The 14,699-nt window shown below is 41.9% G+C and overlaps 1 protein-coding gene and 1 long non-coding RNA gene across 3 annotated transcripts; one reads left to right on the plus strand and one right to left on the minus strand.

Moving 5' to 3' along the window:
- Positions 1–153: 153 nt before the first annotated feature.
- On the plus strand, positions 154–12,591 carry GTSE1 (G2 and S-phase expressed 1). Of its 2 annotated transcripts, XM_060279392.2 has the most exons (13): positions 154–452; positions 2,281–2,366; positions 3,677–3,743; positions 3,819–3,876; positions 3,959–4,547; positions 5,969–6,139; positions 6,751–6,886; positions 7,774–8,112; positions 8,255–8,324; positions 9,130–9,381; positions 9,471–9,648; positions 10,193–10,321; positions 10,973–12,591. In XM_060279392.2, exons 5-13 carry the CDS (start codon positions 3,990–3,992, stop codon positions 11,054–11,056), a joined length of 1,917 nt encoding a protein of 638 aa, XP_060135375.1. In that variant the 5' UTR covers positions 154–452; positions 2,281–2,366; positions 3,677–3,743; positions 3,819–3,876; positions 3,959–3,989; the 3' UTR covers positions 11,057–12,591. The 2 variants fall into 2 exon arrangements, with proteins under 2 accessions (XP_060135375.1, XP_034982380.2); XM_035126489.3 differs by lacking the exon at positions 3,677–3,743 and having other exon boundaries at positions 200–452.
- Positions 5,871–14,684, minus strand: LOC148684538 (uncharacterized). The gene is made up of 2 exons (XR_015945823.1): positions 14,520–14,684; positions 5,871–6,871 (listed from the first exon to the last, which is right to left on the minus strand). It is a non-coding gene; the product is annotated as an uncharacterized LOC148684538 (long non-coding RNA).
- Positions 14,685–14,699: the final 15 nt, after the last annotated feature.

The following is a 14,699-nucleotide window of genomic DNA, read 5'->3' on the forward strand; positions in this document are numbered from 1 at the left end:
ATGGCCTTTCACAAGCAATGGGGTCAGAGAACACGCGTCGACTTTCAGCTGGGCGAAAGCCGGCAGGGGGCGCTGCTAGCGACCTTTGCCGGGACAAAGCACCAAGAGAACGCCTCTCTGGGAATTCAAACCTCCAGTTCTCCACGGAACGTCGGGCGACGGGGAGAAAAAACAACAACAAAGTCGTTGTCCTTTTCCTAGAGCGACCGTTTCCACGCTGACGACGTCCCTTAACGGAGAAGGACGTGAAGGGCAACTCCCACCTATGCCTCAGATTAGAGTTGATTGCGGGGCGGAGTCCGCGATTTGGCTTCTCTGCAATTGGCTGCGGGTGGTGAGCGTCGCTTAAATCCGCCAATGAGGAGCGGGAGGGGCGGGGCGGTCGTTTCAAACGCTGCCGCGAGAAGCTGCACCGAGCGGACTCATCTTCCTAAGCGTGTGGCTTCGCCCAGGTGAGGTTTGGGGGCGCTTCAGGGACGGGCCTACGACCGGGGGTAGCTCGGCGTCGCCGGCGCTTGGAAGGGGAGAAGCGACCGAAGCTCATTCTCCTGGGTGGGTGGGTGCGTGGAGTTTTGACGCTCATGCGGCTAGTCCATAAGGAGTTCCCGCCCGGCGGTGAGATAATTCGAGGTGTCGTGGACGCAGATTGAGTCTCAGACTCAGGCCTGTGGAAGGGCAGGCCTGCTACAGTTTAAAGAAGCGTGAAACTTAACGGGTTTTGTTGTTTTTACAGGAGGGGTGGCCTGGAAGTAGAGTTACCACCTTTGTCACGGCGTGGGCGTGGGGTGGCGGTGGTTTTTCTTTTCAAATTTCAAATCAAATCAAATACCTTTATTGGCATCACAATATAAAACGTTTCAGGTCACTGGGATAATTAAAAGGACAAGGGTGAAGCTGTCGAGGCTTGTAGGGTCACACTTGTGTGGTGTGCACTAGGTGCTGAAGTGACTTCAAAGCAGGTAATGTCAAAGGTAAAGAACCCCTGGACGGTTAAGTCCAGTCAAAGGCGACTATGGGGTTTCGGCGCTCATTTCGCTTTGAGGCCAAGGGAGCCGGTGTTTGTCCACAGACAGCTTTCTGCGTCACGCGGCAGCCAGACTGGAAGTGGCCACCAAGACCACATAATACCCGTCCTAAAAGACCTACATTGGCTCTCAGTACGTTTCCGAGCACAATTCAAAGTGTTGGTGCTGACCTCTAAAGCCCTATATGGTCTCTGCCCTGTATACCTGAAGGAGCATCTCCACCCCCATCGTTCAGCCTGAAGTCCAGCTCTGAGGGCCTTCTGGCAGTTCCCTCACTGCGAGAAGTGAGGTTACAGGGAACCAGGCAAAGGGCCTTCTCAGTAGTGACACCATCCCTGTGGAACGCCCTCCCATCAAATGTCAAGGAGATTAACAACTACCCAACTTTTAGAAGACCTCTGAAGGCAGCCCTGTTTAGGGAAGTTTTTAATGTTTGAAGTTTTATTCTGTTTTTAGTGTTCTGTTGGGTGGCTGGGGAAACCCAGCCAAATGGGTGGGGGATTAATAATAATAATAATAATAATAATAATAACAATTACCTTGACTCCAAAAGGCAAAATAACCAAATAATCCTCACAAGAAGAATGCAGGTAAAGTCAATGCACAGCTGACTTGCGAGCTTTGCCTTTCTACTGTTCAAAGCCTTGAGCTTCATAATGCAATTATATCCTTAAAACTGAATGCTTGCAAAATGCATTTTTAGATATATTTGCAAGGAACGCAAGTCTGCTGCAATTTCCTCCTCTGTATCTTGCTGAGGAAAGAACCGCAACTGCAAACTTTGCACAGCAGCCACTATTTCCCCCTCCCTGGATGAAATCTGGCTGGTGGGCTACATTCAGCCATTGGGTTCCCCCCACCCCTTTTTTTACTGTGGGCAATTGCTGGTTTATGTACAGCTGAAGTGGCAAGACCCTCCTGCAACAAGCAGCAAATATTGCTTGTGGGATTTGACTCTTTACCAAAAGGCAGTGTACTTCTCTGTAAATTATCCTGTTGAATCCGGATTGTTTGCCATAAGTGGATATGAGGAATGATGGTGTAGTCTGGTCCATGTGTATCTGACACTGAGTACTAGCCAACTTTTTACCACTGTTCCGTTACTATGGAAAAGATTCTGGTATAAATACGTATGGGTGTGCAAGGGTGGTAACTGTAGTGAACCAGCTCTTTGAAATGGGAATAAACAGACTGTAACTGCTGCTGGATTTTTAAAAATATAATATTGAGCTGGTTTACCTAATGTGTTTTACAGCCGTATCATGGATGATGAAGGGAAAACAACCTTGCATTCAGAATGTAAAATGATGGAAGCCAAACCCAATGAGTGTGTGAATAATGGTAGGTGATAAAAACAACAACATTGCTGTAAGATACCGGTATAAAGCACATTTGTAAATTACTGTGTTGTTTGTCACGAGACACCTCTAAAATCGAGTGCTCTTGAGTGGGAGGAGTAATTCGAGAGACTGGTGGTATTCCTATTGGGATAAAAAAGTCAGGCAGCGCAGTGCTAAGCCCAGGGCTTGTAAGGCCACCCTCTGCCTATGGTCTACACCCACGATAGCCAACATGGTGCCCTCCAGGCTTTCTGGACTACTATTCCATGACTATTGGCCATGCTGGCTGAGGGTGATGATGGGTGCTGTAGCCCAAAACATCTGAACAGCACCAGTTGGCTGCCCCTAGCCAACACAATCTAATCTGCAGGCAAAAAAAAACCTGCATGGTGTTCAAGCTTATGGCAATCAGCTAGATAATGTACTGCAGCCAGTTCAGTTTATTAGCAAGAATATTAACCCTTTCCCCCCTTCATTCTTCCTGCTGCCTTTAATACTGCTGAATATTCTGCCCTTTGACACATGTACACATAATTTGCTGTAGAATAAAGTTACAAAAAGGATAACTATAGGTTGCTTTAATGATGAGTCTTACCTGTCATTAGGGAAATGCAATTTTAGGAATAATACTCAATCAAATGATTCTAATGACTTCTGGCTTTATAGCTATTCTGTTTTGCAATGGATGGCTGAAATTTGTTAAATTGTATCCAAAGATAAAGACCCACTGCAAGAATCTCGTAACAATCTGCATAACAAATAGGCTCTGATTTAAGTTTATATTACAAACTTCTTCATTCTGGATTACTTGCAACTGTTTACCGGGAATAATGCTAGAAATAACTGCTTTAGTGTTTAACTCTGCACGCACTATCAAAGGTGATACGAAGAGTTTGCATTGAACTGTCCCTTGTGACCAGTTCGGTAATGCATTGGATTGACTTAGCTTAAGTACAGTTTAATGCTGGCTGGGCTCAAGCCCTGATCTAAAAACCTTCAGATAACAGTGGGCCGCATATGTGCAGTGTCTACCCCAAGGAAAACTCCATGAATATGATCATTGCTGTCAGCTTTTAAGGTGCTAGTTTTGTGGGGGAAGAAGGGAAAATGTGGGTTCTGTCCATCAGTACCCCACCCTTAGTGCTGGTTATGGGATCCAGTATTTGTATGAATACACGTACTCACAAAGCATCTGATTCAGAAGGATATCTGTACATTGAAACGTTTGTCTGCGCACAGACCATCCTTTCTTGATTGGGTCATGCGTTCTAGGCTGTATTAGAAATTAATTCTCTGTTCTGTTTTGCCTAGACTAGAATAATTTGAAACCGAAAGTAGTAGCAGAAGCTGAAATTTCAGCAAGGCAAAGGGGAATACAGTGAGTAACATATCTACTATAAAAAGGTCAGCCATGATTAGCATAATAACAACTGATGCTCTGTTATGATTCCAGATTTTCACCAGCTGTCTGATGAAAAATTTGACTTTGACCTTTCGCTGTCTCCTATAAGGTAAACAAAGTATCTAAAGCAAACTGCATTTTTAAAAGAGCAAGCGATTTGGAGGTGTCTGACTAATTTGTCTGTATTCTAGTGAACAGGAGGATGAAGTTTTTGTTGGGCCCATGGGCCATAAAGAAAAATGCATTGCGACGGCTCTTGAAGCAACAAAAGACACAATTCCTCCATCACCACTTGTGGATGAACTAACATGGAGCCCTGTTTCTGAGGAGAAATTTGTGGAGATTTTTAAGGAAGCTCACCAGATAGCAGTCCAGATACAAAGTGGAAGCAAAGCCAAAAGGAACAACGGTCGCCAGCTGGAAGAGAATTTTGTGCAAGAATCTAAATCAAAACTGAAACTCCTTGAGAAAGGAATAGTGATGGATAAAACCTCAAAGGAAGTTAGGAGAGAGACTTACTGTGTGTGTGAAAGTCCACTCTCCCCGTGGCCGCCTTTGTTTCAGAAACATTCAAGGCAACCGATTGCCGGGATGGACAGCTCTCGTTCTCCACAGATTCCTCTAAATACTTCTAGTCCTGCCAGAATGAGCAAATTGCCCCACACACCGCTTGCATCTTTAGCACAAGGGAAGAGTGACAAAACAAATAACAAACCCAGCACAGTTCAGACTGTAAAAAATGCATCTGCATTTGGGAATAGTCTCTTGGCAGCGGGACAGGTAAAGTTTTTTCCCTTCTTGGTAGATTAAAGCATAAAGGGCAGTCATCTTGCCACATAAGAATGGTAACTCCCTGCTAGTTCCCAATTATTACAGGTTTTTTCCCCTTGTTTGTGAAGTTTCTTACATAGAGAACAAATATCTGCATGGTTGTGGTCTCATTTAAATTTGTTGGCCTGAGTGCATAATGCCGGTGATCTTGACATTTCTTACTTTTATAGCTGGCGAAGTCATTTAATATGCCTTTCAATAGAACTATGGTGGTGTTGGTTGCTAAACAGGACTTGAGGCTAATGTGAAATTGGTAGTCACCTCAATGCCTATCATATCTGCTGCTGGAGTGTAGTTAGCTAGAGACATCTAACCAGGTGCTGTGTGTCTCTTGCTTGTTTATGTGTCATTAAATCACCAACAATAGCCATGGTTTATTCTTGGATAATTGTTCAGGGGTGCAAACCATGAGGCTGGTTTTAGATTTCACCACAAGCCTGACCATGGCTTAATTTCCTAGGAGGAGGGAACAGAGAATGCTATGCGTATCCACATTGAACCATAGCTTGTTTTTAACTGATTTAATGTGACATACAAATTGGTGTGAGGTGTGACCCTGTTACTACCAGAATGCTGCTTTGTTTGTCATCTTGACTTCCAGCAGATGGTTATTCAAAGTGAACTTTAATTATTATTATCATTATTTTATTAAATTTATATACTGCCCTTCATCAAAAGATCTCAGCGCGGTTCACAGGCTAAAATACCATATAAAAGACAGTAAATAATTAAACCCCAAGCAACATAACAATCACTCTGCCTTCCCACAGATGCATTTCAAAGGCTGTAGAATATTAATCGGCCAAAAGCCTGGTTGAAGAGGAACGTTTTTGCCTGGTGCCTAAAAATATATAATGGAGACATCAGGCAAATCTCCCTGGGGAGAGCATTTGCATTTGCTTAAAGGCTCTTTGGAATCCACTTGCAGGCATGGAATCAAACCACCGCTGCAGAAGGAAACGCTTCTCCCTCCGAGGAACAATATCCATTTGCAAGTGTAGTTTGAATCCATGCCACACCTGCCAATGGACTTCAAAGGTGGGTGCTCTCAACACCCATCAGCTGATTGCTCTTGAGAGAAACCCTTATAGGCTGCACTAGGGAGTCCCTGATGAGGCAGCCAATCCTAACCACATGTTTGCGGACCCCTCACTTGATGTTGAATATGTCAGTTTCGGAGCAGTTGGGCGTGCTTTGGTAGAAATGGCCTCACAGGCTTTATTGGGGACCCGTGCTGCGCCTGTGGGAAATCAAAGTGTTGGTTAGAACCTGTTTATTGAAAGGGTCTTTTAGTTTAATGGGCAAACACTAAAATAACGTTACTGTTGACATCCTTTGGTTTACAAATGTTTGAAATCTAAACCTTGCAGCCAAAACAAGGGAAGCTGCCCGGTATTTCCAGCTGGAATAATTTGAGCAGTATGGAGTCGTCGGAAGAGCTAGTCTCTGACAAATCAAGTCTTGCTTCAGATGCAGGAGATGCGTCCTTCTCTAACAGTTCAGCGGGGAAAGACAAGAGAACTCTTTCAACTTCCAGCAAGGTAAATGCTCTTAATGAATAACTTCTGCCTTTGTAATTCTTGGTGACACCTGAAACCATACCTCATAGCTCCTACCTATGACAAACTTAGTTGGTCTCTAATGTGCTACTGGAAGGAATTTTTTTATTTTTGTTTCGACAGATGTTCTAAATTTGTGATACTGGATTAGCGATCCTTGGACCAGTGTACTCTGTGGTACATGAGGATATAGGCTTAGCAAAGAATCCAGCGATGCATATGAGTGATTTATTGAAGTAACAAACTCGTGGTCTGAATCGACTTGACCCTTGCTGCCAAATTGAACAGGGAGGGTTCTATATGCTGTTGTGGAAATGGGGTGGGTGAGGAAGATATAAAGCTCTTCATGAGCACACATAATGGAAATAATTTCCCAGGAAAACTTAAGAGTTTGAAATCACTGATCTGCAGAGATGCAGTATCTTAATTTGAAGAAAAAAATGTTTAAACCCTTATTGCAGGAGCATTAGGGCTGGATATGCTTTCTTGTAGCCACACAGATGTGAACATAAGGAATATCAGTATTTCAGTAGGATAAAGTCTGTTAGGTGCTCTTAGGGATACCTAAATGACCTCTATTACTGTCTTTACAGTTGGGGATCAAGGCAACACAGCTGAAACGTCCTAGTAATATCCATATGCGAAGGAACACTTCAACTTCTTCTTCATCCTCTTTTTCCAGCATAAGCTTGAATTCAAGTCTGTCCATCTCTCCTAAGATAGGGAAAGGTAAGAAATGCAATGTGGTTTGATCCTGGTTGGCTCTTAACTAACCAGAATTGGAATAAACAACAGTTGCCCAAAATGGTGACCACTTGACTAAATGGCCTGCTGAGTTGCGGGGAAACCTAGGTTCTACACACACACACACACACACACACACACACTTCTTTCTTCTTCTTTGGCGATCACTCATAGCTGAATAAGATTGTCTTCCATGTACACTGCCTTAACGGTGAGTCCGTAAGTGACTGTGGAGGCCGATTCTGGATTTACACATCCTTCCATAGTGGAGACAACACACTCGCATACATTTTGCTCCTAAGAATACAGAATCCAAGCCCCAAATATTAAGTGATAGCAACAGTGGCCAAAATGAATAACTGCTGAGTTCTTTTGAAGCACAAGTGAGAAACTGATTTAATAAAATTGGTGCTCACTAACTTAAATAGTAATAGTCTAGTAATTATACAACTTGCATATTAGCAAATATTTTTCAGAGTTCCAACCTTTGCAAAGACAATTATTCTGAGACACTGCACCTGTTGCAATTAAGTACACTCTTACCAATGTGGTCACCATAGACCAAATTGAATAATTGCATTATGCACCATTTAAATAGTTTAATCTCTTCTCCCTTGTTGGCTCCTGTGCTTCATACTTGTCCCAAGCACCTGCACTTTTCAAAATCCATGACTCTGTCCTTATCAATTAATTCAAATGTGTGTAATGCATCTCAACATCCATTCTCATTGTCTTCCCTTCTCTCCCAACACTGGGAATTGCTTGCTCAAGTTTGTTGCCTTTGCTTTCCTGACACTAAAGCATTGGGTGCATTGATAGTGGTGCATACATATATAAACAATAGATATAAAATTTCTTTTTTCCCCCTCCAGGTAAAATAGGTGTTGCTTCTAAAGTTTCTGCACGTGGTTCCCGCCTGTCCTCTTCAGCAAGCAAGATTGCTATTGTTAAACCTATGAAGGGGTTGTCTGTGCAGGCTTTCCATTCTGATGCACCTGGAAAGCAACATGGGCCCACAAGTGCTTCGAAAACAAATCCTCCAATAAATGCATACAAATACAGAGTTACAGATAAGTCTGAGACGACCAGTGGGATTTTGAAAGAGGACTTAGATCCTAGTTTTCAGAAACCATTGCAGAAAAGTATATTGGGAAACAGAACAGCAACTTCAAGTCCCAAGCCCAAAGCAGTACCTGCAGTCTCAAAGGAAGGTAAGAACATGGGTCTTACCCATGTGATAAATTTTTGTGTGCCTGCCCTTATTTCTATTCTAAACATTGCATTGGATGGGGGAGTAGGAACTGAACTCAGGACCAATAAGTTGATTAAGTCCTGTAATTGTTTTCTCCCTAGGTGTATCTGAGAATTTTGTTGCCAGAGTGTTACAACCAATTGCGTCACTGTCTTGTGGTAATGTTGGAAGGTAATGCTCTTTATTTTAATTCATACTTGTTTTCCTCTAAGCTTCTAAGCGTCTTTTAATTTCGTGACTGCTGTCACGAAAATGTATACCTATTTGGGTACACATTTGCAATTCAACAGTGAACGTGAAATTGGGAATTTAACCTTGCCAAAAGTCCAAGTTTTACCCTTGTATCTCTTTTCAAAATGTGCACCGAAAAGCTTCGTTCAGAGTGAGCCAAAACATGGTTTGGACTTCAAACATACATGCAAACTATAGCTTGCAATTTCTTGCTTTCATTTGTTTTCTTTTTGCTCAGTGGTCTAGTCTTGAGGTACTGGGGTATCTGGAGGTAGAGCAGCTACTAATAAATTTGTCAAATCAGACATCACAACAAGCTGTAGTTAAGATTAACTATTGTTTGCCACAATTTCTGAAATGGTCCGATGAGAATTTCAGCTTGGATTACATGTGGTACCTAAGTACTTCTAAAGTTTCCCAGCAGATGTTTTATCTGCTGCTATATCACTCCCCTTGGTTTGAAAAACCACAGTCTGCTATTCCGAACACTGACTTGCGCTTCAGAAAAAGCCTCAGTTTGGGATAAAATCAAATATTTCAGTGGCCTGCAAACAGCCTAATAAAAAAGCTGAATTGGTTTAAAATGTATCCAATTGCAATTCTTAAATTGGGTTGCTGGTTGCTCTTGACTGCATTACTGAAAAGTATTCGGGATGCCCTACATTTTTGAGTATGCACTTAAACTAAGAGGAATGCTTCAGTTGTGATGCAATTTCAGCTTCTAACACTTTGTGTATCCTTCTAGCAATGTTGCAGTTACCCCGCCTCGCAAACTATCAGAAGACCGATTGGTATTAAATACCTGTTCTGCTGCCAAGTCTGCTTTATGGACTCCATCCAACAGAAGGCATTCTGCATTACCTACTCCCATTGGTCGGTGTACATCGGGAATTCCATCACTAACCCCCAAAACGGTTCCCAAAGCAATGTCTTCCCCCAATCTTGTGTCTCTTCGGCAAGTCTCGAGTGTGTCATCCAAAAAGACTCTAGCAGCTAGGTAAATCTAGACATAACCAAAACCGACCATCTTGCACCATTTTCAAGACAAGTTCTTAGATGAAATTCTTTGTGTCTCTTCCTTTCCAGTTTCAAATGGACCAGAGAGCACAAGACACGTGGGGCCTATAGCTCATCTTCAACAGAAGGGTCTCCCCCACCAGTTGCACCTATTGCCCTTGATTTTTCAACAGAGAAGTCTTCTGAAGAAACAGAACAGGACCTTTCCGAGCAGGAGAAACCAGCAGAAAGAACACCCACGGAGGAGGTAGGCTGCTGCTTTGTCTCCTTTTTTGCATATATAGAACAGCCTTCCCAGGCAGCTTTAAAGTGTGAAGCATCTCTTTCAGAAATTACCCACAGCTGCAAACAGTGTCTGTGCTGAAAAGGAGCTGAAAGGTGTTTAGTTATATCTAGTGTCCTTAATTTTTCTGGTCAGTTTCCCAATGAGCCACTGCTTGTTGTGAAGTTTGTGTAAAGCAGGATTTCTCTGGTCTTATTTTAATTTTTTTGCTTTGCAGAAGATTGTCTGCTGAAACAACATAAAGTAAATTCATCCAAATGGCAATTGTTAATGACTGCTTCCAAATAAATTATGAGTAATTGCAGATATATGGAGACTCCTGAGTCAATAGGAGGCTAACCCAAACCAGTTCTTGGAGAAAGAACATATTAAGTACCGTGGATTTTTAGGGTGCCAAACAGGTTTATTAAACAGTTTTGTTCTCATGGGCAGTTCTTTTGTAATTAACTTTATTTCAGGAAGCACAATAAGCAGTCAACAACTTATAAATTACTATTTTTTCCCCTAGACTTTACTGATAGACATTGGGATAGATAAAACACCACTTGCCACCCAGGAATGTGAAAATAAACCCCTTATTGATCTTTTTAATACTCCTGAAATGATTCCAGTTCCTCTGTTGAAGCCTGTAGGACAGGTAAGATACGCCGTTTTATATTTCCCTTTTTAATACTGCTAGCATGCAAGGATATTGTTTCAATATAAATGTCAGTGCAGCAGGAAGATTTCTCATGCGACATAAGCTGAAAAATGTACACAGGACAAACTGCCATTCACAGCATATTGCACCCACACAGATATATGTGACATTCAGGAACTTAGCAAGGGGATTCTGACTTTGTATAGTGACATAAATTGGCTGTTGCAATATAAATATTGGAATTTATGGCTGTGTAGTGGTGTCAAAGAATGCCATTATAAGACTTGTTAGCAAAGGAGAAGTCTGCTATTGTAATGGTTCAAATATTGTTTTAGTCAATGTCTTAACCATGGGTAGGCAAACTAAGGCTTGGGGGCCGGATCCGGTCCAATTGCCTTCTAAATCCGGCCCACGGATGGTCCGGGAATCAGCGTGTTTTTTACATGAGTAGAATGTGTGCTTTTATTTAAAATGCATCTCTGGGTTATTTGTGGGGCATAGGAATATGTTCATTCTTTTCCTTTAAAATATAGTCCAGCCCCCCCCCCCCAAGGTCTGAGGGACAGTGGATCGGCCCCCTGCTGAAAAAGTTTGCTTACCCCTGGTCTTAACTGTCTTTATCTGTCTCCTCCCCTTCCCTCCTTCTAGCCAATAGATCTGAGCTCTCCTCTCATCAGTTTTACACCAGAAGGAAATAAAGAGAACCTGGATTCTCCTCTTTTGAAGTTTTGATTTCTTGAGCAAATCTCTTAACTTGGAAGAGTTTAAGCGCAAAAAACTGATGTTTCTCTAAGCAGGGTGTGGGTGGGTAACAGACTAGTAAAATAGACATGAAGTTTTAAAACTGAACACTTGCCAATGTAATGTTAATGTGTTAAGGAATAATAATAAAGACTGCTTAAATATTGATTACTCAGTACTGGCAAGAACTGATCGCAAATGCCTTGCGTGTTAAAAATGTCTAGTTTTGCACAAATTTGTCAAATGTCATGAATTAAAATAAAGCAAATGCATTCTAAAATACATATTTTCATGAAAATATAGTGGAAGCCTTTCTGAATGCTTCCGCCATTTCAAGTTTACAATTCAAAGCACCTGCTAGGATTTATAACGTGCACACTGTACACTTAGGCATTTTGGTCTGTAATTTGTGACTGGAAACTCTGCAGTAACTTGAACAATTTGGTGAATGATTATTGAGATTTACAGTATTTGAAGCAGAACTGATTTGCTGTATTATGATTAGGATGAATTGGAACTGTCCAATTTTCATAATGTGAATTTTTGTTGCATCATAGCCGTATTACTCTTGGATCAGAAATCTGAACAAGCTGAGAGCTTTTATGCACAGTGAGCTCTTCCTGTTCCTGTGCATCATGCTATCAAATGAAGAGAAGGGAATGACGGATCTGCCTCTGACATCTGTTCCAAACATTTATATGAAAATGAATTTACCAGAACAGATCAATTCAAGCAAGGGGGCGGGGGAATGGGTGACTTTTACATCATGGAGGAGATTCCTTTTACAGAAAAGCAGGACATTCCTCACTGATAGTTTGTCTTAACTGGATGCAACGATGGACAAGTACTAGGCTGGTCTTCCCTTGCAGCTAGAAATGTAGTTTTAAAAAAACCAAGAAAATGGTAGTGACTTGGAAAGTATGGAAAAGACTTTGGCTTCAGTAAGCATATTAAAGCATACATAGTTCTAATTCAGCCTTAGCACAAAGCTCCCAGGTTGTGTCTTTACTGCCACCTTGGAAAGTCCTCCTCTGTGAAGGAGAAATCTGTTCCCTCTCCTGCAAGCCTCCTCACTTGCCTACATGAATTCCTTGCTGCATTTGGCTAACAGACTAGCTGTTAAATACAAAGCTCTGGTTTATTTGTTTATTTAATCCCTACAATCCAAGTGGCTTTAAAATAGTTGAATCCTCTTGTAGCATATACACTGAAACTAATATGTATCTTTCAGAATCTAGGTGGAGAAACTGTGTGGGTATTTATTTTAAAGTAACACAATTAGTATTTTATCTTTTCCAATTAAGAAATAATGTAAGAATTTATATAGGGAAACAGGAACCAAGACGTATGGTTACAGGGCCCAGCAGAGATCTATAGGTTACTATATTATTTCTAATGGTTGTTTCATAGTTTAGGTTTAATATATTATTGACAGATTCATATCAACAACTGATTCTAGACTAGCTGTGAATTTATAAAACGTAATTTAACTAGCAGAACCAAATTAAATACTGGATTTAAACTAACTGTGTCAAGTCATTGTGCCTTGCTGGGTTAAGCCATTATAAATCAGATGTTATTGTTCCACACAATATTTGGAAGAAGTTGCTACGAAGATAAGCTGGAAGTCCTGCACAATGCAGTGAAAGTCTGCTCAATATATGCAATTTATTGTCGGAAATTGAGGTTCACTCATTGGCGGTGCATGCTTAAGAGGGAATTATGTGAAACTTTAGTCAAGGTGCTATGTTCTTGTGTTTTGAGATAAGAAACTTTTAGAGTTCTCAGTGTTTAACATGTCATTGCTTGATACGTAGTTAAGCAATGAATGTTTGTGGGAGAACTGGCCTCTCAAAGTGATCTGAAGGGTATGAGAGATGGCATACCTCATTTGCCTGGGCCAGGCTTCCCCTAATTTGGCCCTCCAGCTGTTTTGGGACTACAACTCCCATCATCCCTGACCACTGGTCCTATTCACTAGGGATGATGTAGTTTTGTAGTCCCAAAACAGCTGGAGGGCCAAGTTTGAGGATGCCTGGCCTGGGCCATGTCAGCCTTTTCCTTTTCAAAGGCTCAACCCTGGAAGCCCTGTAAATATGCCCAAGCATGTGCAGTGAAGAAGCATCTGCTGGGATGAGGAAGTGTGGTTTCTCTGCTCACTTTAATAGCGGAGCAACTGCTGTTGGACCCCAGTTCCCATTAGCCCCCGAAAATTGGAGAAAGGCTGTTTTCTACAACCTGCTTTGTAAGTCACTTCGGCATCAAAACAACAAAACTTTATAAAAAGAAAAACTGTTATTGCATATTTACAAATAAACAGTAAACATAACATTGGAAGGATTATTGTAATAACCTGCAGTTTTATAAGTATATATTTGGGTCCCTATATTTAAAGTAGATGAGCAAATGAGTAAATTAAGTTAATTTGGAATATGCAGAAAATAAAAAAAATTAAGGAACTGCAAAAAGGGAGAAGGAAGGAAGTCGAGCTTTGAAATGGTAAAATGATTGTGCAATTATTGAAATGTATAAAACTGAAAATAATAAATGAATATTTCTGGTCAACGTGGGACTCAAACCCATGACATTGAGATGAAGCATCTCATGCTCACCAACTCAGGTATCCTAACATGTGCTAGGTTACTCATGTATTTAAAGGGTTATACATTTAAATACACATCCTTTCAAGCACATGCATTTGGAGAGGATTTCCTAACTTGGCAGAAAGAAACAAAATAAAAAAATCCTTCCAGTAGCACCTTAAGAGACCCACTAAGTTTGTTATTGGTATGAGCCTTAGTTGGTCTCTAAGGTGCTACTGGAAGGAATTTGTTAATTTTGTTTCGACTACAGCAGACCAACACAGCTACCTACCTGTTGGCAGAAAGAGAGAGAGAGAGAGAAGACCTGAAATACAGCCGAATTTAGGTTTGATGAGGCCCTAAGCTATTGAAGGTAATGGGGCCCTTTATATGTCCAGCTGTCCTTTGTAAACAACAAATTATCAATGTTTTTTGTGCAGAATATATGCTATATGGTAATTTCTGCTCCTAAATTGGTATCTAAAGCCATTTGCACATAACAAAATACATGTATGTATTTTATCAAAGTAATTGTTGAACTGAAATACGATTAAGAAGTATATCAATAGTGAATTTTTTTGGCGGGGCCGCGGGGGCAAGAAGAGTGGGGCCCTAAGCTATAGCTTTAGCTTATAGGTAAATTCGGCACTGCCTGAAACACAGAACAAACTATCAACACAGGGCGTGGCATTTTAAGCCGAAATAAGGGGCCAGCCCTCTGTATACCGTATTATACAAGACAGGTGGCCACCATATTCCATAAGGGTATTTAAAGTGGCGTGATGACGTCACAGTGCAACGCGCGCGGGCTTCCTCCGAGTCGCCAATCCTCACGGGGCCCCGTGTGCCCGGTTCGCGCTCATGAGACTCACAGTGGGTGGCGGGTTCGAGCCCCGCGTTGGGCGAAAGGTTCCCACCACACTATCCGAGCCTCGCGGCCCCTTTCCAACTCGGCCCCTTCTGCGACTCGTCAGAAAGACCTCTGGTGGTGGGGGAAACCGACAACACGGCCTAGTGGAAAGCGCCGCTTCCCCGCCCTCGGCGAGCTCGGC

Source organism: Zootoca vivipara, chromosome 9 (assembly GCF_965207765.1).
Source record: "Zootoca vivipara chromosome 9, rZooViv2.hap1.1, whole genome shotgun sequence".
Classification (NCBI taxonomy): Eukaryota; Metazoa; Chordata; class Lepidosauria; order Squamata; family Lacertidae; genus Zootoca; species Zootoca vivipara.